The sequence below is a fragment of the Theobroma cacao genome, chromosome 2, assembly GCF_053813885.1.
Source record: "Theobroma cacao isolate CCN51 chromosome 2, ASM5381388v1, whole genome shotgun sequence".
Lineage (NCBI taxonomy): Eukaryota > Viridiplantae > Streptophyta > Magnoliopsida > Malvales > Malvaceae > Theobroma > Theobroma cacao.
The window spans coordinates 1,325,743-1,351,671 of record NC_142640.1 but is presented as its reverse complement, the minus strand read 5'-3'; the positions used below and the strand labels follow the sequence as shown (position 1 = coordinate 1,351,671).

The 25,929-nt window shown below is 33.9% G+C and overlaps 3 protein-coding genes across 6 annotated transcripts; 1 reads left to right on the top strand and 2 right to left on the bottom strand.

The window, feature by feature from the left end:
- Window positions 1-177: 177 nt before the first annotated feature.
- Window positions 178-19,646, bottom strand: LOC18607198 (RNA helicase family protein). 4 transcript variants are annotated; one of them, XM_018116018.2, is made up of 35 exons: window positions 19,275-19,643; window positions 19,044-19,149; window positions 18,761-18,951; window positions 18,532-18,585; window positions 17,781-17,931; window positions 17,281-17,696; window positions 16,792-17,010; window positions 15,744-15,855; window positions 15,241-15,432; window positions 14,691-14,770; window positions 13,799-13,921; window positions 13,540-13,626; window positions 12,803-12,903; window positions 12,007-12,064; window positions 11,593-11,658; window positions 10,988-11,070; window positions 10,666-10,849; window positions 10,139-10,285; window positions 9,956-10,057; window positions 9,707-9,859; window positions 9,502-9,606; window positions 8,454-8,594; window positions 8,244-8,333; window positions 8,105-8,161; window positions 6,917-7,000; window positions 6,153-6,251; window positions 5,921-6,061; window positions 4,439-4,509; window positions 3,674-3,743; window positions 3,500-3,592; window positions 2,530-2,736; window positions 1,792-1,884; window positions 1,123-1,245; window positions 849-938; window positions 178-651 (listed from the first exon to the last, which is right to left on the bottom strand). In XM_018116018.2, exons 1-34 carry the CDS (start codon window positions 19,569-19,571, stop codon window positions 858-860), a joined length of 4,377 nt encoding a protein of 1,458 aa, XP_017971507.1. In that variant the 5' UTR covers window positions 19,572-19,643; the 3' UTR covers window positions 178-651; window positions 849-857. The 4 variants fall into 4 exon arrangements, with proteins under 4 accessions (XP_017971507.1, XP_017971508.1, XP_088659828.1 ...); XM_018116019.2 differs by having other exon boundaries at window positions 178-510; XM_088803702.1 differs by having other exon boundaries at window positions 178-510; window positions 18,761-18,948.
- A 2,167-nt stretch (window positions 19,647-21,813) lies between these two features.
- Window positions 21,814-22,164, bottom strand: LOC148763900 (putative B3 domain-containing protein Os08g0157700). Its single transcript, XM_088803265.1, has one exon. It carries the CDS (start codon window positions 22,162-22,164, stop codon window positions 21,814-21,816), a length of 351 nt encoding a protein of 116 aa, XP_088659391.1.
- Window positions 22,165-24,139: 1,975 nt separating this feature from the next.
- On the top strand, window positions 24,140-25,100 carry LOC18607196 (WEB family protein). Its single transcript, XM_018115092.2, has one exon. The coding sequence runs from the start codon at window positions 24,244-24,246 to the stop codon at window positions 24,955-24,957; it is 714 nt and encodes a 237-aa protein (XP_017970581.1). The 5' UTR covers window positions 24,140-24,243; the 3' UTR covers window positions 24,958-25,100.
- Window positions 25,101-25,929: the final 829 nt, after the last annotated feature.

The window sequence follows — 25,929 nt, the reverse complement described above, 5'->3', positions numbered from 1 at the left end:
CTAAACGACAAAAACATAAGATCAAAATAATATTACTCTTTGGTAAATATAAGATAATTACACTTAGCATAACAAATTTCAACTATATCCAATTGTTAATTATATCTTTGAGAGAACAAGGAATTTATTTATTTCTTTGTATAAAAAGAAGAATATTCAAATAAACACCGGTCAACATAGCTAAATACGAAATTAAGATTTCAAAAGTATAAACATTAGTTTCATAGTTCAACTAGGAAAAATTGGTCTTAACTAGCAGCATCAAAAGAAATGTTCCACATCTTTTTAACTCTAACCACATCTCATTCAACAAGAAGGCTCATTGTGATTGGCTGATTGTAATATTATTTTTTTTTGAATAATTTTAAATTTGTTGTTACATCATGTAAATATTATATTTTTACTTGCATCTCAATTAATTTTGCTAATAGATATCATTCAACTGCTTTGGTTGCCCCCGTTGTAAATCCGTCACTGATAGCAACCTGATGCTTCCTCGAAGAACTGTGTCTGCCCAGCCAACAAACAAACGAAAAAAAAAAGAAATCACTTCCAGTTCCCTTCAGATTCAGATAGGCAGCATCACGAAACAAGTTACAAAAAAAGCATGTCTTTCTTGATGATCCAGACCGGTCTAAGCAAGTGATAATTCTGTGTAAAGTCGCACATCAATTTCAGATGAAGATAAAATATGAGTTCAACTTGCTTTAGCTGTGAAGATTCTCATGCACAATGAGGCAACAAAGTCACGATGAGAAAGTCGTGCATGCATACATGTGCGTGAGCGAGCAGAGCAAATAAGCCACATACTCTAGCTACATTATGAAACTGAAAGCATGATCACATACCTGCAGTGCTCAACTATTTAGAGGTTTGTCTTCTTCTAACAACAAATGGATCATAGACTTGACTACCTCATTGTCTACAATAGTTGCATTCTACAAGAAAAAATTAAAGAAAAATGAATAAAAAGTTATGCATCATTACAGACACAAGCTTTGCCAAGGAAAGACAATTAACCAATGAAAAACTTTAAAATTATAATAGCGACAGAATATGGTTAGATAACAAAAAAACATGATTCAAAGAATATGGTTAGATAATAATCACATGCAATCATACCTCTGGCTTTTTAATCAGCTCCTTCAAAATTGAATGAAGAGCTGATCTAAGTTCCTTACACAAGACAGCAGTTTGAGCTGGCGCTGTCAGCTTCAGCCATCCATCTATTGCAACCAATCCAGACTGTAAAAGAAAAAGGTTAATCCCCAACCAAGAAACTACAAACAGACAGGGACCATCAGATAAAACAAAAATTTTAGGTAAGATAAAACAGTACTATTTGGTCCAACAATCATACTGTGACAAAGTATAAATATCGGGAAATGAAAAGCTTCACTTTCTAGGTTGGTTTCTCTTGTTAGGAGTGTCATGAGCAAGTGTCTGCAGTAAGTTGAAATAATAGAGAATAGTGGAGAGAACAGGTTCATCACAGAGCGTACACAAGGATTCTTGAAAGCTTAAGGTGGAATAACTGTCGTTGTCAAAAAGGACTGAGTGATTTTGAGTTGTTAATCATAGATCTTAGAAAGTTAGCAAGCATACTATTAACATTGTAGGATATCAAAGACAGTAAAATGGTACTTAAAATGGTTTTGATATTCTGAAAGAAATACGTAAGCCAACAGTAGTCAAAGATAAAACAACCCATAAGATGATTCCATCAAATTTTAACAGAATAAGCAGAAGAAATTCACGTGTTTTATGGCTATTAAGGATTAGAGAAAATACCTGATGCTGAATGTTAATTAAGCCACCAAACAGCAAAATAGAGAAGGGAGAAATGACGGTAGTATCTCGCAGAAATACCTTGTTGGTTTCAACCTGCAAATGTCAAAATTAGATTGCAATCTAAAGCACATTGAACAAGGAGATTGACGCCTAACAAGTTTTTCTTTCTCTTCCCATTTATAAACAATGAAGATTTTCAAAGGAGGAAGGGTAAAAGTGAATCTCACCATTTTTCTTCCATTTTGAGGTTAAGCACAAACATAATCATCGTATGGATATCTTAAAAATGACATAAGAACCTAAAGAACAACATCCCCCTCTATATTGTGACACATAATTGAAGTCTGGATTAGTTTGTTCTTATTTATCAAAAATACTAAAATTGCACAACACCAAGATTATGCAACATGAGGCTGATGAAGTACTAAAACCAAATTCGCATTTCCAAACCTGATTTTGATTTTTTTTAAAAAAAATCTGAATCAGATTAAACATGAGAAAACCATCTAAATCACTATTATGAACATATGCCTATTAACATCCAAGAAACTTCTTAGATTGACACTATATATGATAACAAACAACTCCAGTAACTGTATAAAATTCAGACTATTTTCGTTTTTTTTTTTTTTTAAAAAAGACCTAATCCTTTACATTAGCCTCTGTTAAGCTAGTTCTAGCTCTGCATAGGAAATGGTCACGCAATGAATTAAAGCCATCAATTAGAAGTGTACATACCTTTTCAAGGAAGACTATAAATGGGTGTTGAAAGGCTTTTAAGCTACTGTTGATTGAAGAAGGATGTATATGAACCTCGCGTCTTCCGTCATACCAGACTGGATGACCCTTTGTTGCAGGACTGTGTTTAAGTCGGCTGAGAGCTACTCCAGTAATGCCCAGCTCAGTGGCAGCCACATTGGGATATAAACCTGCACATAATATTGCCTTCAAAGATAGTATTAGAACTATGTCCGGAATAAGATGCAGTTATGTGGATGTAATCATCATTTGCTACACAAACCTCACTTAAGTAAAGAATAATGCTTACAGCACATGATAATGCTCATAAGTCAGTAGATGAATGTGCACACGTACTAAAGGTCCAAAAGCAAAATCAATAACAGCTCAACTCATGATTGGAGGAAATTCAGATATTTCAAGTCCCTTCTCAAAACATCGAATGCACATCAGCTGAAAGGTTGTTCTATATTTATTATGAACTTACAGCTATGTAAACTTACAGGAAAAGTTGTGATTTGGCATCCAAGAAAACAAAACAGAACTTCAGTGATATCTAAAGAGAGGAAAAATGCAAATAATAATAATAATAATAATAAAAGACGCTCCCAGTTTACAATGGCTAGTATAGGCTGGCTCTAACACACACTTGTAGAGAAGATATGACATCAATTGGGACAAATATATATGCATAACTGAACATATAATAGCCCCATCATAAATTAAAGATGTTTAAATGAAAGAGGTACAGTATAAATGAGACTAGGAGACCATAGTCTGTCCACAAAGGACAAAAATTGTTCATAAAGTTCTGAATGGATGACATATCATCAAGACAAATGAAGTGATTAACGACAAAAACATGACCTCTGCCATAACATAAGACATATGCAAAACTGCAAAAGTGGCACCAAAATAAAATTAATTCAAAAGCAATAGACACAAAATGAGCAAATATATTTATAATTACCTTCACAACAGCAGAATGGTGTGAATGCCTATTGAATGGTTGTGAGTAATTAGAAAACCACATATCAAGATTTTCCTTCTTTTTAGCCCCAATCTGTAATATGAGAAGGACAAAACATATACTGCTTCAAATGGTATAACAGTCGTGTAAATCAATTGAATCAAAGAAGCATACCTGATAATTCTTTGGAAGATTGATGAATCCTATATCTGCTAACAGCGTTCCAAATTGTATTCTCATGTCTCTGAAATTTTAAAAACCGAGTCAAGAGCCAAAGATTAGCTGCCAAATTCAAAAAAAAAGAAAAAGAAAAAGGCAACTAGGTAATTACTTGAGCACATATTGTCATGATATAATTGGTTATCTTTTGGTGTGAATGCATAGATACAAACCATTATCTTACTAGGAAATTTAAAGTAGGCAATTTGATAAGCATCTAAATCAACATCCCACAATCCCCCAGTGGCCCTTGGAGCAGGGAGGGCCAGAAACAACTATCGCACTGATTTGCTAGCTTCAATGCCCTAGATAGAGTGCCATGACAAATATGATAAAAGCAATATACTCCTTTCCCTTCCAAGTGGGATCAAAAGAGCTAGTAACTAGTCAAGACACATAATAACCAAAAAGTAGAAACACAGACAGCATCACATATTTCGTAACTGCAAATTTGCAAAGATACCACAACCGAGAAGGCAATACATCATGTCACCATTAACAACTTAAGGAGTTACACAAAACTTAAAAATTATTACATGCAATTTGGAGTATGCATTCCATACTCATAAAATGACACAAATAGAGTAACAGATGTTGCCAAAGAAATACAACAGCTAAGAAGTATCCCAACACTGGGTGGGTTATCATCCAAATGGTATGCAAATAACAGAAGTATTCCCGTAAGGAGGGAAGGAGAAAAGAGAGAACTAAAAAATAAACCTTATCATGTACATAACTGAACTGCTTAAAAAGTACTTGTTGCAGAACTGCTTGGCAGCATTTACACCTTTCTGCAAAATTAGAAATTTGACATATTAGTAAATAATGTCATTTGAAGAGCCATCATAAGATGTATTATTAACACCCATTAAACCAAAAGCATCATAATACAGAGAACTGCCATCAGTCCAGATATAGAAAAGACTTGCTCTCCCTCTCAATGCTGATGGATGAAGGTTCTAGATATTAGAGTGCAGATCAGTCAGGGTGCCATTTACCAAATAAGTCAAACATTTCTTACACTGTAACCTTCATTTTTTTTGGGTAGTTTTTGATTAGCATATGGTCAAGTAGAGATTAAAAAGAAAAAGAAAAGGTCAAAAACAAAAAATCAGAACTTGAGAAAAGTGCAGAAACATAAAACAAATATTAACAACAACTTTGTGAAAAAGGATAAAGGAAATATATTCAGCAAGAGATACTTGATCAATAGAATTGATAATAGGAAATATGGGGTTGGAGAAGTTGGTTTGATAATTTCTTGTGAAATTGCACATCCTATGCACCATTTGTGGCAATAGGGGCTGATTACTTGCATTGGTTCTTTCTACACCTAATCAATGCTCATCAACACCAAACTTAGAATTGATTCAGCAGTACAATGTTGTGAAGGTGGCATGCTGCATTTAAGATCAGTGTTGTTAAGGTGAGCCTAGGTGCTAAGGCAGAGCGCCAGACAACAAAAGCACCTCAGCATATGGCGAGGAGCATTTGGTCAAGCACACGACTGGTACGCCTAGGCGTGCTTTCTGTAAGGCGGTAGGTGCAAAAAAAGCCCACCTGATTGAACTTCTCTTTTATTTCTTTATGTTAATTTTTTTCATTAACTGTACCTTCAATAGTAAAAAGAGGGACATCAAAGTCTACTTCTCAAATTTCAAGTATTCAACAACAACCTTGGGATCATAGGAAATCATTCATATTGGCCAAAAACAAAAAATGGAAATTTTGCATGTTCTGTAGGAAAATGATGGACCACTCTTTAGAGCTTAATATCAGAATTATATATCTTAAGCTTATTTTATACACACACACACATACAAAAACATACACATATATACTTCGCCTTACTTCACTCAGGCAAGTGCTCTTTTGTGCATTGCGCCTCGGGTAATATAAAGGTTCAAGCACCTAGGGTGCGCTTTGTGCCCTTGAAAACACTGTTTAAGATGGCAAGTTGACATCTTTCCTATCTGAAGGGGGTGAAAATACAACAGTTTGCAGTTATGGTAAATTCATTTATGGTGAAAATACACTGTTTAAAGAAACCGTTTTCATCTTTCCTATCTGAAGGGGGTGAAAATACAACAGTTTGCAGTTATGGTAAATTCTCATTTACTTTTCCTGGCAAAGCAGACCATCCTGATCATTTTTTCTAAAAACTAATGCTTGCCAACAAAACCAAGGCAATCATTCACTAACCTCACGTAAAATCTTCTCCCACTTCCTATATGCGACCATCATTAGCAAGTGGTCAGACTGCCTATCACCATCATTTGAATCACTCGAGCCATCGAGCTTATCACTTAATAAAGCCAATTTAGCTCTTTCAACATTTTGCTTCTGCAATATAAAAACAAAACAATGCTAGTAAGGCGACTTCTTTCTTTTCTCAAAGCAGGAACAACATAACGCAGTACAAAAATAAAAGAACCTCATCTTTAGGATACAAAAATGGAGACTTATAGCTGAGAAATGCAGAGATTGATAGGATGGGCGATAAGCAACCAAATATTCCACCATACAGCAGCATCTGCACTTAGGCCAAAAACAATTTAATAAATTCTGGTCCAATGGAAGTTCTGTTAACGCAACAAAAGATTGAAATATTTTTGCATCCATGTTATAGAGAGAGGAAAAAAACAAACTACTCATACTCTTTATGTTTCATTCAAAATAAATTCCAGCAAACAAAAGGCGGCAGTTATAGTCAAGGGTTAGACAGTTGGAGTTCAAATACAGCAAGCATAAATTGACTCAAAATCAATGTAAAATTTTCAGATTTGGCTCCTCTCTTGGTCTCGTGACAGAGAAACCATAAGTTACACTCTAGGTTCAATTTTATTATGTTTGTCACTATTCTCAAGTGCTTTTGATCTGTACCTATCTCCCATAACCGTTCCTTCTATCAGGAGGCAGATTTAATTAATTTTTAACAGTTCTTGATTCACAAACGTATATCATGCATATCAGAATAGGTATAAATTTCATTCTAAGAAAGCAGAGTAACTATTTTAGAAAAAAACAAGTTCATGGCAATGAGTTCAAACATAATAAAAGGTATTCAGAAGATACACAAATATCATTTACAACATTTACCAATTCACAGAATTTTTTAAATGAAGTGCAAGCCAAAGTGATTATATTAGCATATATTTTCAAAAGAATAAAAGAAGAAACAAAATTTATGAAATACACCTTTCCGATCAATACATCTACAGGAAGCTTTGCCAAATGATGCCCAAGAGGTGTCAACTCTTCATCTCCCTCAATAGCACCAACCTGAAAAATAAGCTCCTATTAACAGCTAGTCATAAAACTCCACAGGCCATCATTTGCCAACTACCAACAACAACTAAATCAGCCATGAGTATATTATAATCTATTTTAGGCTCCTACTCTGCAAAGTAGAACTACTCAAAAATGCTGGTTGAGTGGGATGATAGTATGTGCAAACATGAAGGACCATAAACAGGAAATATATTAATCAAGTAATCACAGACTGCAGGGGATCATGACAAAAAGAAGCCCAAATTAAGAGATGGAAATCAGCAGAAATTATTGTACTTCTGAAAGTAACTCCTAGAATTAATGATTCACAAACTGGTCTTTTGTTTTCCACTTTCATTGCATCATTCGGTCAATGGAAACATTTAAGTGAACCTCATACAATAGGAGTCAGAAAGGGCTTGACATTGAACATGGGCATGGTTATTGAAATACCAAGATCCCCAAATAATAAGCTGCATTTCCAAAATATATCAGAAAAAATGACTTTCCAGGCATAAGATTTTTTATAAAATTTGATACATCATAATCTAGTATTTTTACATGCATTTAGAGGCATGCATGATTAACAAGGGTCCTCCTTGTATGGCTGAGAAACATAAGAGTAGTTAGACAGTATCTCACTCTTTAGTTAACAGCTATGCCATGCTTTATTCCTGTGGTGATGATCCATTTTTTCATTTTTGTTTGTTACCCCTAGCATGGGTTTTCAATGAAATTAAACTAGGCCTTGACAGGAACATCTTCAAAGCACTCATTTCCACTCTCCTCATCTTTTTTATATCTCATTAACAGTTTAAATGTTCATGCTTGGGAAACAAACACAGTTTATATGATTAAATTCAAAAACCATCCAACAACTTCCAGGCACCATTTGTGTGCCAGTAAAAAGATAAAAGAACAAGGATTGGCTTTAGAAGACCATGACTAAAATTAGCAATTTAATCTGCTATTGATACAAGAGAGCTAAAGCAGAAAAACGATAACCACCATCCAAATAACTAAAAAGAAACTATCGTTCACACAACTACCATCCAAATAACTGACAGATTCTATACAAACAACCAGATTATTATTGGTCAAAGGATGAAAAGTTACCTCATATAACAATGAAATAGCAGAGTTCATAGCTTCTTCCTTGGGCGGCTCTAAAGCCTGAAATCAAAATATAAGCAATTAGAACAGTGAACAGGATAACAACAACGACAAGATATTTTCTGTAAAGATACATTTGTACCTTGGATAAAAAAGGTTTTATGTGACCAAGGCTCAGTAGCTTAATTTGTAAACAAAGCTCTACTAAAGGCATCCGAAGCATTTCAGGAACCTTGATTATAATGAAAAAAAAGAAAGAGATAAGATTTGGGACAATAATTAAGTAATAAATAAGTTATAAACCCTGGCTACTTACAAGCACAGATATATATGTTAGTAATGGAGAAATTACCTGATATGGGCGCATGAGCTTTTCAAATCTATGCTGTGTGTACAAGCAAAAGCAAATTCCAGGCTTAACACGACCAGCTCTTCCTCGTCGTTGCTTAGCATTCGCTCGAGATATCCAATCTTCAACCATGCTTGATAATTTCTATAGCAACCATTAATAAATTAAGGGCTGAACCAACAACATAATTGAAGGGAATCATGCATAACGACTCAAGACACTGTTTTCTTTTCTTCAATAACCACCCAAAGGAGATAAAAGCATAGAAACAAGGCTTTACTTGATAACTGAGGCAAGATGCTAGACAATAGCATTCATTCCCTTCCAATAATTTCTGCTCTCATTTGCTGCATTTAAATCTATTTCGTTTCTTTTTTTTTTTTTTTGTGCCAAATTGATATCAGTATATAGTAGAGAACCAAAGGGAGGAAAAGAAAAAAAGAAAAGAACATAAACTTTCAGTCTATGCTTTTCCAATATAACACAAGCATTACCAACTACACCCATCTTTCCCCCAATTTTATATGACAAGTCATAAAAACTGAACAACTTCTCAAGTCTAAAGTGAAGGACCAAAGCAACAAGAATGAAACCACAGCATTTTAGGTCCGTGGACCTAGCAACCATATGATGTTTATTCCTGTTGAAACTTTTTTTTTTAAATACTCACATAGAACTAGAGTACTACAAACTTAGATATGTCATTAACCACCGAAGTTGCACAACATGACATCTAGCATAAGCTTCTTATGACATAGAATTTCTGTTTTATCTCACTGTGCCTTTAGTCAATGATAGGAAGCAATTATACAGATACTCTATAGCCAAAATATTTTAACTTAATGTTTTTCACAGTAAAAATACTAAAAATGATTTACTTCAATATAGCCAAACAAAAATTAATTAAGCCTAAGATTCTTTGAGCAGCACCTTTTTTCAGCACTTCCTTAACAACATAGAAAGTGCCAGACTCAAACCATTTGCACCCCATGCAACATAAACATCAGCAACCAAGGATAGTAGTAGACTTTAAAAATATAAAAATGCAAACCTTTTGAGGATTATAACGATTCTCCTTATGCTTTCCACAGTCAATCACATACACCACATCATCAATTGTTATACTGGTCTCTGCAATGTTTGTTGCTATAATAACCTGGAAAATTGAAATGTATTGAAATTAGAAGTTAAATAAGTCTTTATGTTGAAAGTTCTTATAACAAATGAAAATCCCAAACACAAGTGAAGAAGCCTACCTTACGTATGCCATTGGGAGGATTTAAAAAAACCTTTTTCTGCTCACTTGATGCTATTGATGAATGTAGAGGCAGAAGCCAATCTGAAGATGGTCCACCAAATTGATAAGAAGCAGCTAACCTATCAAGTAGTGTATAAATTTCTACAACTCCCTGTTATACCATGAAATATGTATCAATCAAATATAGAAATAACAAAAATCCAGAAGTACAAGATAGACTGACAGCAAAGTACTTAGGATAGCTTACTGGCAAAAAGATGAGTATGGCACCTTCGCCACATGTTTCATCTACATGACACACCAAGTATTCAAGCAGATCATAGTCAATGACATCTTCATTCAGTCTTTTCTGTGTTAAAAAGTTGTCTATTACACATCCAATCATTAAGGAAAAAGAAGAAACCATGCCATATGTACTCAAAGAATTTACCAAATTTTTTTGTGTTTGCTCACTATATGATTGATAACTACTTGAATCGTAATGTGGATTTACATAGTCCTCTGAAAGCAGGGAATCATCACCCCATGCCGACAAGACAAGATTTTTCTTTCCTCTACGATTGTTCACAGAACCACTCTGCAGCAGAATGCAAGACTTCATTACTTTCATGACGAAAACCAAGATAACCCTCCATAACATACTCATAAAACATCAAATTCATCAATCAGGTGATTTAAAGCACCATTTTATACATTATGCTTAAAAAGCATAAGCTAGCTAACAAAATGTGTGACCAATGAAAAACGAATATCAAATGAGGAAGTAATTGAAGTATCAATGTAAATCTAATAATTCGCACACCTAAACTCAGCTGGTTTTATAAGTACAGTCAAGGCATGTCCGCGATCACACAGTCATCACATACTCATTTATTTTTCTTCATTTTTCAGCTCCAAATTCCACAAGCAGTTAGCTAACACCCAGTAAGAATAATATGAAACCAAAATTTTAATTACCATGTCCTTTGTGGATGTTTCATATCTTAGAGAAGCAGGAGAATCTGAAGCAAGGTGATAATTGATACTTTCATATATATCCTCAAGAAAGCAAGTTGTCACTGCATGTGTCCGGCCCTGTGCAGTAATCACCGGGCAAAACCCAAAATATCTCGAGAATAAATCAGAATCAACCGTTGCAGACCTAAACATTAAGAGCATAATTCAAAAACCAGGAGAAAACGAAAGTGAGGCCAGGATGAAAGTCAAGACAAGCTTACACAAACCAGACTAATGAGTAAGGCATAAACTTTTACAACAAACTAAATATAAGCAAACATACATAAGAATAACTTTCAGTTTGGGTGTGCCATGGGCAGATTGCTTCTCAATCAGGTTCTTCAAAACAATGAGTAGAAAATCACCCTGTTTAAGGAAAAAGAAACAAGTCAGCTTCATTTACCAAAGTTGGACTTGATATTTCAGTCTTCATTGAAATTTGTTGAAGTTGATACCATCAAAAAATAATTTAGTGAATTAAATAAATTGACTAGCCATGTGTTTATGGGCAGATTGCTCCTCCCTCACACATTCTTCATGACTTGACTAGCCCTTCAGAAATGAACTTGTGATTTTTTTTTCTTTTCTTGAATGGCAGAAAGTTGTGATTGTTACAACTTACAAATGATCTCAACATAACTCCCGGATTAAAAATTTTGTTTGCTTTTATAGACACAAGAACTAAAAACCAAATAAAAACTCTTGCATGAAGTGCTGCAAATTAATTTATTTAAAAAACCCTGCTATGAATGTCAATCACAGAAGGACTTTGCAAACCAAAAAAGAACTTACACGCCATAGGTTTTAAAAACCCTTTTTATTTGTCAAACAACACACATAAGAATCCACCTGAACTAACTGTAGTTGACTTCAAATTCATCCACTTACCAAAAGAGACCGTTCATGTACTTCATCAACTATGATATGACTAACACCAGTCAGGCTTTTATCCCCCTGTGAATATTGAAACAAGACAGCAGAGAAGAAGTTCAGGGAAAAAGGTTAAAAATTAACAACAAACTGCATAATCTAATTTCTTATGGGAAGTTGCCTAGATGCTAATTTTACCAAACATATATTGCGATAACCTGATTCAAACAAAAAATTTCTGACATAGCCACTCAATAGTTCCACCTAAGTTTCTTGAGATAAAATACATAACCAAAACTACCAAACGAGACTATAGTTCAAAGTATAAGCCTTGAGCTACATCAACATCCATAGGAGCATAACATTATATAAATTAAAATTTTCTGTATACTTATAAAGAATCAATCGTCCACATAAATGACAAGGACCTACCACAAGTTTCCTCAAAAGAATACCCGTTGTACAAAAGAGAAGCTTTGTTTTCTCATTCCTAGAAAATACAGCAAAGGTAAGAAGGAGAAATTTGTTATTTAAGCAAAAAAAGCACATTAGTCTTTTTGAAAAAAAAATTAAAAATAGCCCTTTATAAAATTGAAAATGACAAGTGGGCTATATACTTTTTACAAAAGAAAGTGAAAACGTAAAACATAGCAAGACAAAAATGAAGCTTAAAAAATTAATAGCAAAAATATTTATCACCTTAAGGAATGACCAAGCAATTCAAAAGCCAATGAAACATCATTATAAATCAACATAAATGAAAATGTCAGCAACCACTAAGGTATTTAAAGGGCCACATGAAGGATTGCGGAGAATTCAACAAAAGGAGGCAGTAAACCAAAGGTAATATTTTTCAAGCTCCTCAGTCAAGCAACTATCTTTAGCCTCCCTAATCTTCAGTACATCATCAGGCACTTTGCAAAATCAGTCAATGATAAAATAAAATTGTACATAAAAGCATGCAACATATAACCCCTAAATTGTGAGCTTAGAAAAACATGCTCAAACCACAATCTGACACCAAATAGATTGCATTAAGAGAAAAAAATCAAGAAAAAAGTTTTAAGCATATAGACAAAATTCAGCATTGCAGCACATTTTTGACAGCGGATCACTACAATATTTTCTACTTTCTAGAAATGAAATGCAACTTATCCATTAGTTATGATGATCGAAATTAGTACATTCTTAAAACTATGTTAAACCAATGAGATCAGGACATGAACACCTTGCATTGTCAAGACGGACTTGATAACCAACCAAAGAACCATTAGAACCAGGAGACGGTTCACAGCGCTCATCGGCAACTCGCTCTGCAACAGAAATTGCCTGCAATATAATAGGGAAATCCACACAGTACTTTTACAATATATATATGGAAACTTCAACGAAATTTACAATTAAGCAATAACAGGGCTATGACTAAATAAATTAAAAAGAGTGCCATATCAATAAGCTCTGCAGAAACCATATATTACTTTTGATTTCCTAGTTGTAATATTAGACATGATGCATTCTCCTTTATCAGTGGTAATATGCTCCCCCAAAATTCTTTGCTCCAATTTCTAGTTGAACAGACATTTTAAAAGTACTGCATATCCATTCTACAAAATTCACATAGGTGAAGCATATTATTTGTGACTTGACCAGCATTAAACACTCTCATATTATAATTAGCCTTTCAAGTATTTCTTTTCTTTGTGGAAATACAGCCGAATTTCTTATGTTCTTCATATTGCATTTAAATCATCAATGAAAATCTTAGGCCTTCAAAGAGAATATAAGGGAGAAGATCAAAGAGAAAGCTGGACAGAATTAACTCTTGATTGGGATTTGAAAGAAAAAGTGAGAGAGAGAGAGTAATGAGAAACAGTAACAGAGCAGGAGAAAGGATAAACAAAGCAAGTATAAAAAGGTGCAAGAAATATTACATATTAAGCTGGTATCTACATATTATTCACCCACCGCTATTCTCCTTGGTTGCGTGCACACGATATTACAATGTCCACCACGTCCTGATTCAATCATATCATCCAAAATAAATTGGGGAACCTACATTCAGGGAATGAAAAATATAAGGCTGATTTTAGAAGAAAGGAGAAAGAAAAAGAAATTATTAATGCAATAAACCAAGCAAAAGCATGAAATTCTAGTTAAGCAGGTCATGAAGACTAACAAAAGATAATGGTTTGCACCAAAACAAGAGAAATATACAAGTATAAACCTGAGTAGTCTTTCCAGATCCTGTTTCACCACAAACAACAAGAACATTATTCTCCTTTAGCAATTGCAAAATGTCATTTTTCAACCCAGCAATAGGAAGAGCAGCTCTAGTTTTCAACATCTCCTGAAAAGAAAAACAAGTATAGAACTTTTAACAACAACAGTCAAATCCATTCCATGGTACAGAGCATCATTACAAGAATAGGCATCATGTTTACATGAACAAAATAAAATGCTCAACAACATAAATGACATTAATTAATAGTGAAATAACCTTGATCACTGTTAACCAAAGGTGAGATAGTAGACCACTTAAGGCCAGTAGAATGGCTCTCAACTATCAAGTTTGAAATAGAATCCTCAAACCACAGAATTTTAGATTTGAGAATTATACAAGTCCAGCTATAAGAAACTACAGCAAGAATTACATGCAGAAGTTTAAAAACCTACAACAAAAACCATATCCTCGTAACTTCTCCTGGCATAAATGCATCAGCAAATTCTGACACATTCATGTACAAAAGAGATTTATCATATGTAAAACCATGTACCCCCCCCCCCCCCCCCCCCCCCCCCCTTCTTCCCCTCCAACAAATACAAAAGCTAAACTAAATCACCACATGTTATATTTCAGCAAGCGCTAACATTTTCATACAAAGGAAGAACAAGAAAACCACCAAGCTTCCAACTCATTTTAAGTAGTTTTCTGCTCTACTTTGCAAGTTGTGCACATGTAAGCTGGTAAACTTCATAATACTCAACTGCAAATACTAAGTTTAAATTGCTTCAATGCGATAAGAACTATTTATCAGATCCGACCAGCCAAATTTCATATGATATGCAATTAAAAAGCAACAATATCAACAGGGTAGCAACCGGAAGAATACACCAACCTTGTATTTCTGTGTCTTCTTTCTATTTTCTTCTTCCTGTCTCAAATACAAACTTTCCACTTCTTTTGCATGGCTTGTCCCTGATATATGACGTGTGAAAATTGAAGAAATTATTATGATGCCATAATCAAAATATTACTGTTTCTCTTCAGCTCAAATTAAACCCCAATACCCTGTTCTACAATCTTCATAGCAATCTATCCAGTATTTCTTCATTTAGTTGAGTATGAGAGCACATCTACAATTTCCCAAACAATATCTAAAAATTTCATGAATGAAATATCCAGCTTAATTCCTATTCAATTCTAACTACTCTGCATAGATTCTTTCAGGAATGGATAAAAAAAAAAGGCACTTCCATTGGAGGAAAGAACAGAAAGAATGAACATAAACTTTCAAGAAAAAGAGAAAAAGAAGAGACCATGCTATGCAAAGACAGGACAATAAAAGAAAAGGTTAAAATGCCTAAACCATTTTATATTCCCTATCAGCAGCAAATCTGACCAAAATAATTCAAAGTAAATGACCAAATTAGAATACAAGAACATACTTTCAGCTATTGGATCAGCTACAGCAGAACTCAAGGTTTTATTTTCTTCAATGTAGGGCTTTTGGAACTCATCTAAAGCAGATTTATTATCACTAGGAGCCTTTAATCTGGAATCATCAGCATTCAACAACCAATCCACAAAACCAGCCCTTCGATCTTCCTCACTGTCTTCTATTTTGGTCAAAGATTCCCCTGAAAGTATTCAAATATTTTAAGAAACGTTAACAGCAGCAGCAACTTGGTTTCAGCAATCTGATACATATCCTTTGTTTTACTACTATTTTTTTTCTTTAAAAGTAAAAGTCCTTATGTGGTATTGATAGAAAACATCAACACAAACAAACTTTTTTTTGCTAACAACACAAACAAACTAAACCAGTAGAATGGAAGAGGATACAGCACAACATTGAAAAAGATGCCATAATAACATTTGCATAAATAAGACAAATTATAACAGAGTTCTTTTGCATTTCTGAATACAACATAGTTGTCTAAACCATCACCTTCTTTCCATCGAAAACTGAGAGAAGAATAAGGCTCAGTGACTACAAGTTGAATGGGTAGATCTGGAAACAGCTGACAAAGAGCATATGCTGCAACTCTATTTTGTGCATCCTGTAACAGAAAAATACAAGCAGCAGCTAAATAAACATTATTACATATTTTATCCATAAGTCACACATAATTGACTGGATAAGAAAGAAAAAGGAACAAGTTCACATTCAGTCATATACCCATTCTATGAGAACTAACATATGAACACAGCCTTAAAAGAACAGAGGCACCATAGATGGAGGAAATGAGGCAAAGGGACACAAATAAGCCTGGGAATGGTCAGTCCAAAAAAAGCAGGATATAACCTAAAATCATATTCGCGGTTATCAGCTTAAATTATAAGAACACTGTTGGTAACGCCCTCCCATGCATCATGCTCATAAGAAGTTATTTAACAAATCAGTAACAAAATAGTTTTCACAATAATAAATAAATATTGAAAAAGAACAAGAGAAAGTGGTGACTGCTACTAACGTGAAATTAGTATGTCTACTAAGCATCTGAGACCATTTATTCATCAAAACATCATAGAAGGGCGTAATAAAATGAGTTTTAGTGCCTGCCTTATATCCAATTAAAAACCAATAAATGCTGTCAATCCATAGACAATCTAGAAAAGAACATTTCAAATCCATTGCTATAATCACTATTCTTGAAGAGAAGTGCCTAAAAATATGGTTGATCGTCCTGAGGACCAGACACCACCAAACACAGTAAAAAAGTCTTAATTCACCATTAACTTAATGGGAAAAAACATGTTTTTTATTTGTTACATTTGCATGCTGCATAAGTCTGTATATCTGCATTAAAAGATAGCTAGTTATTTATCCAAGTTTCTAGGATCTAGAATTGAATGTAAGAACTAAGTACTTTCCTCAAAAAGTTCTCCAAGAATGTTCATCTTCTAATTTGTTTGACACCAGTGGCATTGTACTGAACATTCTTAACCACAGTATCTCAAATTATCAGCATGAAGCCATAAGGACAAACGAGTACCTCAGCTGATTCAAAAGCTTCTTGCTCATGAGGAAGCTGAAGGGTTATCAGCCCCCCAGCTTTTCGACTCTTGCCCCTCCCACTAGCTTTACGCAACACGCTAACAGAATAGGCAAAAGTTTTACCTTTCCCAGGCATTTTATTAAATTTTGGTGCTTCCCACCCTGATCTTTGACATAATTGATGAAGAACAGCCTTAGGAATCTTTTTTGGTTCCCCCTATTATATCAAAAAAGAAGTCAGAACATATTCCAATAAAACAAGGGCCAAAATTAAATATTTAAAGTTTGGAAGTGGATCAATGATGGCACTAAAAATTGAAAACTACAAATAAATAATCATACTGAGCAGCTTTCTAAATAAGTCACACTGCAATTTGACACTCAGATATATAAAGTTATGGGAGATACATGCTAAGTCCCAGAAAATGCATTATTATCAACAACCGGTAATATTAGCCTCACAAGATCATCACAAAATGGATATTACCTTCTTCCAGATTCCATCCAATTTCTCCAAATTTTTCTCACTGTATAATTCTTTCATCTTTTCTTTCTTCTGCAATTTTAGTACTTCAGAAAGCAGAGCATCATTAGTTGAATCATCCTCTAAGAAGAAATCACCAATCTCCACATCTTCTGACATGTTTTCAGAGACAACTTCTTGAGCAGGTAACAAAGAAGGAATAGATTTGGTGGAAAACTCTTCAGAGGACTCTGTATCATTCACATCATCTGTTGCTTCACCAAAAAACATAACAGAAGCTGCTGAATCACCTTCTTCATCACCTAAAGATATTACCTCAGGGTGCTCTGCAGGGATGGACCTAGTTAACATGCCCTCAGACACACAAGCAGATGCACGTTCATACAAAAAATCTGATGCTAAGATATCATCTGATAATCCTGTTTAGTAAATTAAACAACTCATTATGAAAATATCAAGTGACAAATCTTTTAAAATAAATCATAAAAGGAACTAAAGTTGACCTAAAGCAGACAGCTCCTGCTTGAGTTTGCGGATTATATTGCCTGCCTTTTCCTGGCCCTTTTTATCCCCCCTTTCCTTGGCATTTGTAGCTTCTAATCGTGCTGCATGGTATTCTTTTGCGATAACATCATAAGGCCTTGGTCCAGAGACCTATTAACAAAAAGAACAACATAAGAATGAAAATGAGCCTTGTCTAAGGAAGTACCTAAGCTTAAATGTAGCACTTACCATGAAAAAAAAAAAAAGAGTAAATAGATTTCCAAGTCTAAACTTACAAATAAATTGCCAGTTTACCATCCCTATATAAAAGGGTAAAGTTTTACAACAAAGACAACAAACCAGTGCACAACAAATTCTAGAAGCTGCAACAAGAATATTAGATGATTGAAATGTTATTCATCAAGTGGGACTCCTTAACCATATTAAGCAATTGAGATTAGTTTTCTATCCCCCAACAAGATATATTAAACACATGCATCATCTAAAAAAGAAAGAGAATGAAAAACGAGTCATATTTAATCCCTGGTGCTAATATGTGAAGGCCAGTGCATCCAAAGCTCTCCTTTCAAAGCCACACAGAGAAATTTGCACAATCCTTTCACTATTCATTACATCCCTACTACCTTCATCACAACCAAACAACAAAAACACACACAAACAAAGAGAGAAAAAATCTCATGCACCTTTGATTATTTTCTATATTCTAAAACTGAGAGATCGAGAAAAAATTGAATAAGATGTTTGCAATACCTCCTTGACAGAATCCTCATCACTTGTTTCATCTTCCCAAGTTTTAGATTCATCCTGCAAGACAAAAACTATTTGCTAAAACCATTTTAAACAAATTTCAAAAAAAAAAAAAAGCATTATCATCAAAGGTAAATATATTTCAATAAAAGAAATCCTTAAATCCAAACAGCAGAGAATAGACTAAAGTCAGTGAATACTATGCCATAAACAGTTCATTCTATTAGCTTACCTCTTCCTGCTGTTCCATATATTGCCGAATCCAATCAGCTTGCGATGGTTGGCATGTATTTAGAGAATTCTCATCCGCACTCCCCTTGGTTCTAACAGAAAGTCCTTGTAAGTTTTCCTTAATCCTCGTCGAAGCGTCCACAGAAGGAGTCCAATCTTCATGTTTAAATGATATAACACTGATAGGCCCTACTAACAGAATACATCACATGATACAAACATCAGTTCCCAGAAACACCAAGCATTGCATTTGATCGTTAAATTTATTAGAAATTCATATGTACCTCCATCTGATTGAAAAGAAGTTCCACTAGAAAACTTCAAAGGAAGCTCGTTTTGAGGTAAGTTCAAGCATAACCAATCAAGAGCCGCCTCAAAAGTAGCGCCATCCTACTCAATATAAGGATGCCAACTGCTCGATCAATATATTCATAACAAAATACGATAATATTGAAAATAAACTCAAATTTCATTTCCTATTTTTTTTTTAAATAATAAGAATTAAATGATATAACCTTGAGAGAAGAGAGAGCGAATTCAATTTGATCATTAGAGAAACCTTCGCAAGAAAGCTTCTCGTAAACGGCTTTAAGCTTCTTCGCCTTTTGGGGCTTTGAGAGAGAATCTTGGACCGGATTCGAATCGGTTTGGGATTGGGCAGAGTGGCCGGAATTGAGTAAGAGTCGACGAAGGCGGTTCTCGTTCTCCGCCGATATCTGGAGGCGCGGAGCCGACGATGACGCTTGGCTGGCTTTCGATGATGAATTAGGTTTCCTGTTGCTTTGCTTCTGTGGCTTCTTTTTAGGAGCCATTTTTTTCCCTTCCCTTCCCCTTTTTGAAGGTTTCCCCCCTGAGAACCAGAGATGGCGTTTTATTGCCGTGAAAGAGAGTGGGAAATAGGCTAGTCATTTTTTTTTACAAATAATAAATAACAAATGATAATAATATCTAAAACATTTAATTCAAAATTACTATTAATCAGTCATGAGGTGCTAATTTATTAACCACTTAATTACCAATTAATTAGCCTTCTCACGCACGAGAAAATGAGCAAATGAATTATCTCATAATCTTTCGCGTTCAACCAAAGTATAATCTCGGTCATGATTAAGGTCAAGCTCAGTACAAACCAGTTAAGCAACATAAATGAGGGCTTTAAAATTTAAAAAAATATATTAAAATAAACCATAGTAGATTAGTTCTCCCTCTGTTTTTTTCTTTAAATGTTTATATTTTTAATTTTTATAAAAATTAATATTTTTTAATATAAAATTTTTCAAAATTTATAAAAAAAATTATAATATAAAAATAAAAATATTAGATATTTAAATATTTAAGAAAAAATTAAATTGCCAATATCAACAAAAGAAGATGAATAAAAAAGAAGTAAGGAAAGAAGTACAATTTTGTACATTCATAGCTAAATTATAAAATATTAAACACAAATGGTTTATTCTTTGTCATGATTTACATTTGAAATCATAGCAACAATATAGATACGTACGTACTTCCCTCTAAATAAATTAACAAAAAATTTTAAATAAATTTTTATCTTTAATTATATTTAATAAATTTTTTTATGAATAAAATAAAATTTTTATTATTAATAATTTATTAATTATTATTAATCAAAATATCAACTCATGTGATATGCTATCGTATTGTAACAGATGCTAATATGATGTAATAGCCACTACGTCATATTAAAATGTTACTCAACTCTGTGTGATTTGGGGATTTTCACCCACGTAATATTAAAGTGTTGCCTAACCTTATGTCCGTGCAGCTTAAACTCTAAAATATAATTTAAGTAAGTATACAAATCACGTATTATGGATCGAAACTTAAATTTAATTTCGTATTGCTTAAACTTTAAAAATAGAGTTATCTTATCTTTCATGGATAAAATTCATACTCATATGGTCATAAGTTTAAAAATAGAATTTAAGTAAGCTTATAAATTACGAATTTATATTTTTAACTCAAAATACATATATGATAGACTATAAAAAATTTATATTTATATATTTAATATTTATCTTATTTTTTACTGATATAATATTCGTATATGGATATAAAATAATAATAATATTTTAATTAAATTATTAATCATAAAAAACATATTTCATCAAAATAAAAATACATCAGCTTAATTAAATACGATAGAAAAACAAAAATTTATGGGACAGGTGCCTTTCTGTGTTTTGTCACATTTGGGGGTGGGTGAGTGTGGATGTTTTCTTTACGGGGTGGACGGAACGGCCTTTTTCTCTCCTTATCAATGGCTCCTTCTGTCGGTCTTGGGACGCTCCTTTTTCGGGTTGTAAGGGTTCTCCTTTTCGGGCTGTAAGGGCTCATTCCTTTTTTGAGCTTTTTTTTTTTTTTGGTGAAGGGGTGGGGGATCTTTCTCTCTTGAAGGGGTGAGTGGGGGGCATGGGAACTGGATTGTCGCGTTCCTGCTCAAGGGGGTATTCCTTGCAATGGGGTTCTGTTTGCGAGATCCTTTTTGTTTGCTCTTCTCCTTTGTCACCTGTAGTTTGGTCAAGGAAGTTAAGGGAATTTTAGTTATCCCCTCAGGTCTTTCCTTTAGGTTTGTCTTCCTTCTTTCTACGTTTAGGACTATGCTGTCTATGCTTTGTTAAATTTAATGGATTTAATTATATTAATTTATAAAAAAAAAAGAAAAAGAAAAGTGAAAAAGAGTAAAAAACAAAAGAGAAAAGAAAAGAAGAAAAAAAAAAGGACTATGCTGTCTACGTTTAGGCTGTGCCGGGGTTTCGACTGGAATGATTCAGTTGTTGGATTGGAAGTTTTTCGGTCTGGGCAACATAGGCTCCTCACTTATTTTATCACTCTGACTCATCTTTCAAAAAAAAAGAAAAAAAAATTTATTTAATTTTTTTTAAATAGTTTAAGAATTTTAAGTAAGATTTACACAGAGTAGAAGTCACGATTTACACAAACAGTAGACACTTAATCATTAACACGGCTTTAACATAGAAATCATGGTTATTTATTTACATGGAAATGAACAGAAAGCTCCAAGCATCATCTTCATCCGTGAGCGGGTGCATAACCAATGATAGCTCCAAATACCTTGACAGGTTTCTTCACTTTAATCATGTACTCTCCTCCTGGTTCACCGTAAAACTTGATCTTATCACTCACTTCAAGCTTATTGCTCCTCACAAATTCAACCCAACCTCTAAAAACAACAGGCTTCAGATATTTTCCTTTTCGGATGGAGCACTGAAGAGGCCACACTTTCCCACTTTCATCTATAGCCCGAAAGTTCACTGCATGGCCACCTTGGAAGCACGGGAAGGACTTCAGATGCTTAGTGGGAATCGACAATCTCTTCTCTACGTCGGTCTTAGTAAGAATTTTGGAGAAGATAATCGCCATTGATACTACTGTTTTCTTCTCTGCAAATGAATCTGATTTTATAAGTGGCATGGGAAAGCATTCTGAGCTCAAAAGGAGACAAGTTTGTAGTTTGTCCTTAATGTTTCCTACAGCCAAACATCTGGATTTGTCTCGATTCAGGGAGGATATTCTGTTCTTCTGCATGAACAAATTTTTAGTATAAACACATCGGAGTCGTTAAAAGACTGGTCAAAACCATTTTGTCGTTTGATCATCATATGAATTTGTTTGAAGCTTTTGTATTTTACCCAGGAAGAAGGAAAGCCCAAAACGCACATCTTATCGTGAAAAGGATTGGTTGTAAGCATCTCAAAGTTATTGATGGAACTATACATAAAGAAAATATATAGCAATGCTATTGTTAATTTAAAACTAGTGTAACTACTTGAAAGATAAGACAAGCTTGAGAATATTAGTCTTCCAAATTCTTTGCGACCGGCCGCGTTTCTAAACGGATAATAAGTACTTGACGAAAGCCAGCTTAAGATTAAAACTATTATAATAAATTTAAGGCATAATGATAAAATAAAATAAACCATCTAAAATTCTTACTATTTTATTTAAAAGAGTCCATGAATGATGGGAACTTTGAAGGAAAAATATAATTAATTCAATGTAATGGTATCGACGTTTGTCATATCATAGTACGTGATTGTTCCAAAATCAAGTTATTATTTTAAAAAAATATAAAGAATTAAGGGTTTAATTATTTTTAATAAAAAATGAAAATTTAATTATATTTCAACGACCTACTTTATATGTTTAAAATTAAGAATTTTTTATCCTTTGATCCGCCTTGGTAGCTTTCGGTAAGTGTAAAAGGTTGGTCAATGGATTAGAATTTACTTTGTTATAAAAGCTGCAATTAAGTTGGATGCTCTGGACATTATAAAAAAAAGGGCTTTAATGCTAATAGCCATCCCATTACTCCAATGGCAGAATGAAAATTACCCTTTTTTTTGGCATGCTTACTGCTTGGGGGTTTTTTACTACCAAAGATTGTCAAATGGAAGAGCTTGTTAAGCTATGCAGTACCAGTTAGTAAGCAAAATTATTTAGATTTTAATTTAAATTTATCTCGAATTTATAATAAAAATATCTAAAATTAATCTTGTACAGGGATCCTTATTTGTAAGTAAACACTAATTAAGCTGCTTAATACGTACACCAAACCACACTTCAAGTTCACCTTCGTGAGAAGCATGCAAACCACACTTCAAAGTACTCCAAACCACACCAAACCAAACGTTGAAATTTATATTATAAAAAACATTTCAATATATTAAACTTACCTTATATATGATGCATGATATGATAGTATGTAATTTTGGAAATTAATACCATAGTTTCAGTGAGTTACTTATAAATCAAAATCTGTAATATTATTTTTTTCATATATACATCAAATATTATAATATTAATTTTTTTAGTAGTTTAATACTTTGTATTTAGCAATTACATTTCATTAAATTCGTGAAGTGGTAAGACAATAAAGCTCGTCCTTTTACTATTTAAGAGCTCTCTCTCTCATGACATTGCCGACGTTAATCATATCTTTGCCCAAGCAATTGACCTCCATGAACAGATTACAATGGAAGAGGTACTTGTTCAATTAGCAACGACTCTAGTAGTTTTCAACAGTCTTCCTTTTGTGTTTAACTTACAGTTCGGCGTTGTGTTATCTTCTTCCAGGATGTGACACAAACAATGATTCCCTTTAATCTGATTGACTCACTGATCATTGCAAATTACAAAGCACCTAAAAGCAGCTTCAAAGCATGGGGTCAGGGGCCGTCTCCCTGATGCGCCGCACGTGTGGCCGGACGTGACTGTTACCCCTATTGGTTAACCAGTCCACTTCACGTACCCCCTAGGCTTAACCTTCAAACAACAATCTGCTCATTTCCATATCTCCCCTCCTTTACCTTTCTACCTCTCTCTCTGCGTGATATTTTGTAGTAAAAGCAAAGAAATCTCAAACCAAACTCGTTATCAAATATTCCCACTCCCTCTTCTCCATAGTCCCATACGCAAAAACTCTTTCATTCTCTAGGTACTATGGAAACCCAAGCTCCTATTCCGTCTCCAAAGCCACCCAAAGACTATCGCTCCAACGTTGACACTTCGCGCCCTTTTCGCTCTGTCAAAGAAGCGGTCGCAGTTTTTGGTGAGCGCCTTCTCGTTGGGGAGATATACACTCCGAAGTCTTACACTTACAGCCGCCCTCCTAGCCAAGAAATCACCTGGTTTTCACCAAGTCCCCAAAGCCGTAAAGAACATGATCACGAGGAGAGTAACCATCAAGGAGTTCTGGACACCTTGAAGAAACTCGAGGCTGAGCTGCAGGAAACAAAGGCGGACCTGAAGTTGCTGAAGGAGAGAGAATCCGAGACAGAAATAGCGTTGGCTTCTCTTAACGCCGAACTTCACAAGAACATGTCTAAGTTGGCTCAAGCTGAGGCGGCGGCGGCTAAAAGTGCAGCGACGTCGACGTCAATACCAAGAACCGTGAGTTTCGATGTGGGAAACGGAGAAGACATAGCGAGAGAGGAAGAGCGGAGGAGGGAGTTGAAGAAAAGAATGGAGAACAACCCAACGTTGTCTCAGATATTGAGCTTCGGCGAGAAGGAAGGATACTTCGGGGGCAAAAGGGAGAGAAAGATGATGAAGAAGAAGCCCATCGTTCCTCTCGTGGGAGATTGGCTTTTCAAGAAAAAAGGATCGCCTACTACCCTTCACAACCCTCTCTTCTCATCTCCTCAAATGTACTGAATTAAAAGACAAAAGGGTTCGATGTTTTCACAAAGTGTTTGTTTTATTTGGTTTAATTTTCTCTCATATTTCGCTTTTATGGAAGGTTTGTTCGTATTTGTCCAATGTAATTAAACAAATTCATGTTTCATGTTAAAAAATAATGTGCTTCTCTACTTCTTGGTAAACCAGGCAATCCGCCTATGATCTACCAGTATTACGTTTTATCACTACTTGAAAAATTTCGACAAATTTGCAACTAAAATTTGACGAAATAGATATTGATACATTATCGATAGAATTTTGACGAAATTTTATATATACATACAATCAAATCAAAATATAATATTATCAATAAATCAATTATCAAACCAATAAATTGTTTATATACAAGTATAAATTTTTTTTAAAGCATAAAATATTTTTTTTGCGAGGTGAAAATTGAAAGGATAACTCCAATTTATAAATATTCATAAAAAAATCTTTTATTCTAATTTTATTGGCCTTCATTAAAATTTTATTTTCTTAGATACTTGATAGCGAAAATTAGAAAAAAAACGTAAAGATAAATTCCATTAAATGCACATATAATACAAAAAAAAATGATGAATTATATTATAAATTAGGCTTTATCAAAGCATAGCACCAAAAGGAAATAAGAGAATGTTGTTTTTCATTTAAAAAATTTTGAGGTTGAATAAGGATCATCTCGACATAAACTATTTGAATCCAAGGCAAAACTCAAAATTCAATCAAATTGACTAATTAGGTCATATAGCTTTGACTCATATTCAAATTTTGATTTTTTTTTATTTTTTTTAAAAGAATAAGGTTTTTTTTTTATCAAATTTTAAAGTAAATTTCACTTGCTTTTTTGTAATTTTAAATTGTTTTTTACATATCATACGGTATTCTTTTTTTAGTTAATTTTTATAAATAAAATTTTTTTGAATGAGTTATATAGTTAAATTTTTAATAAAATTATTAAAATAT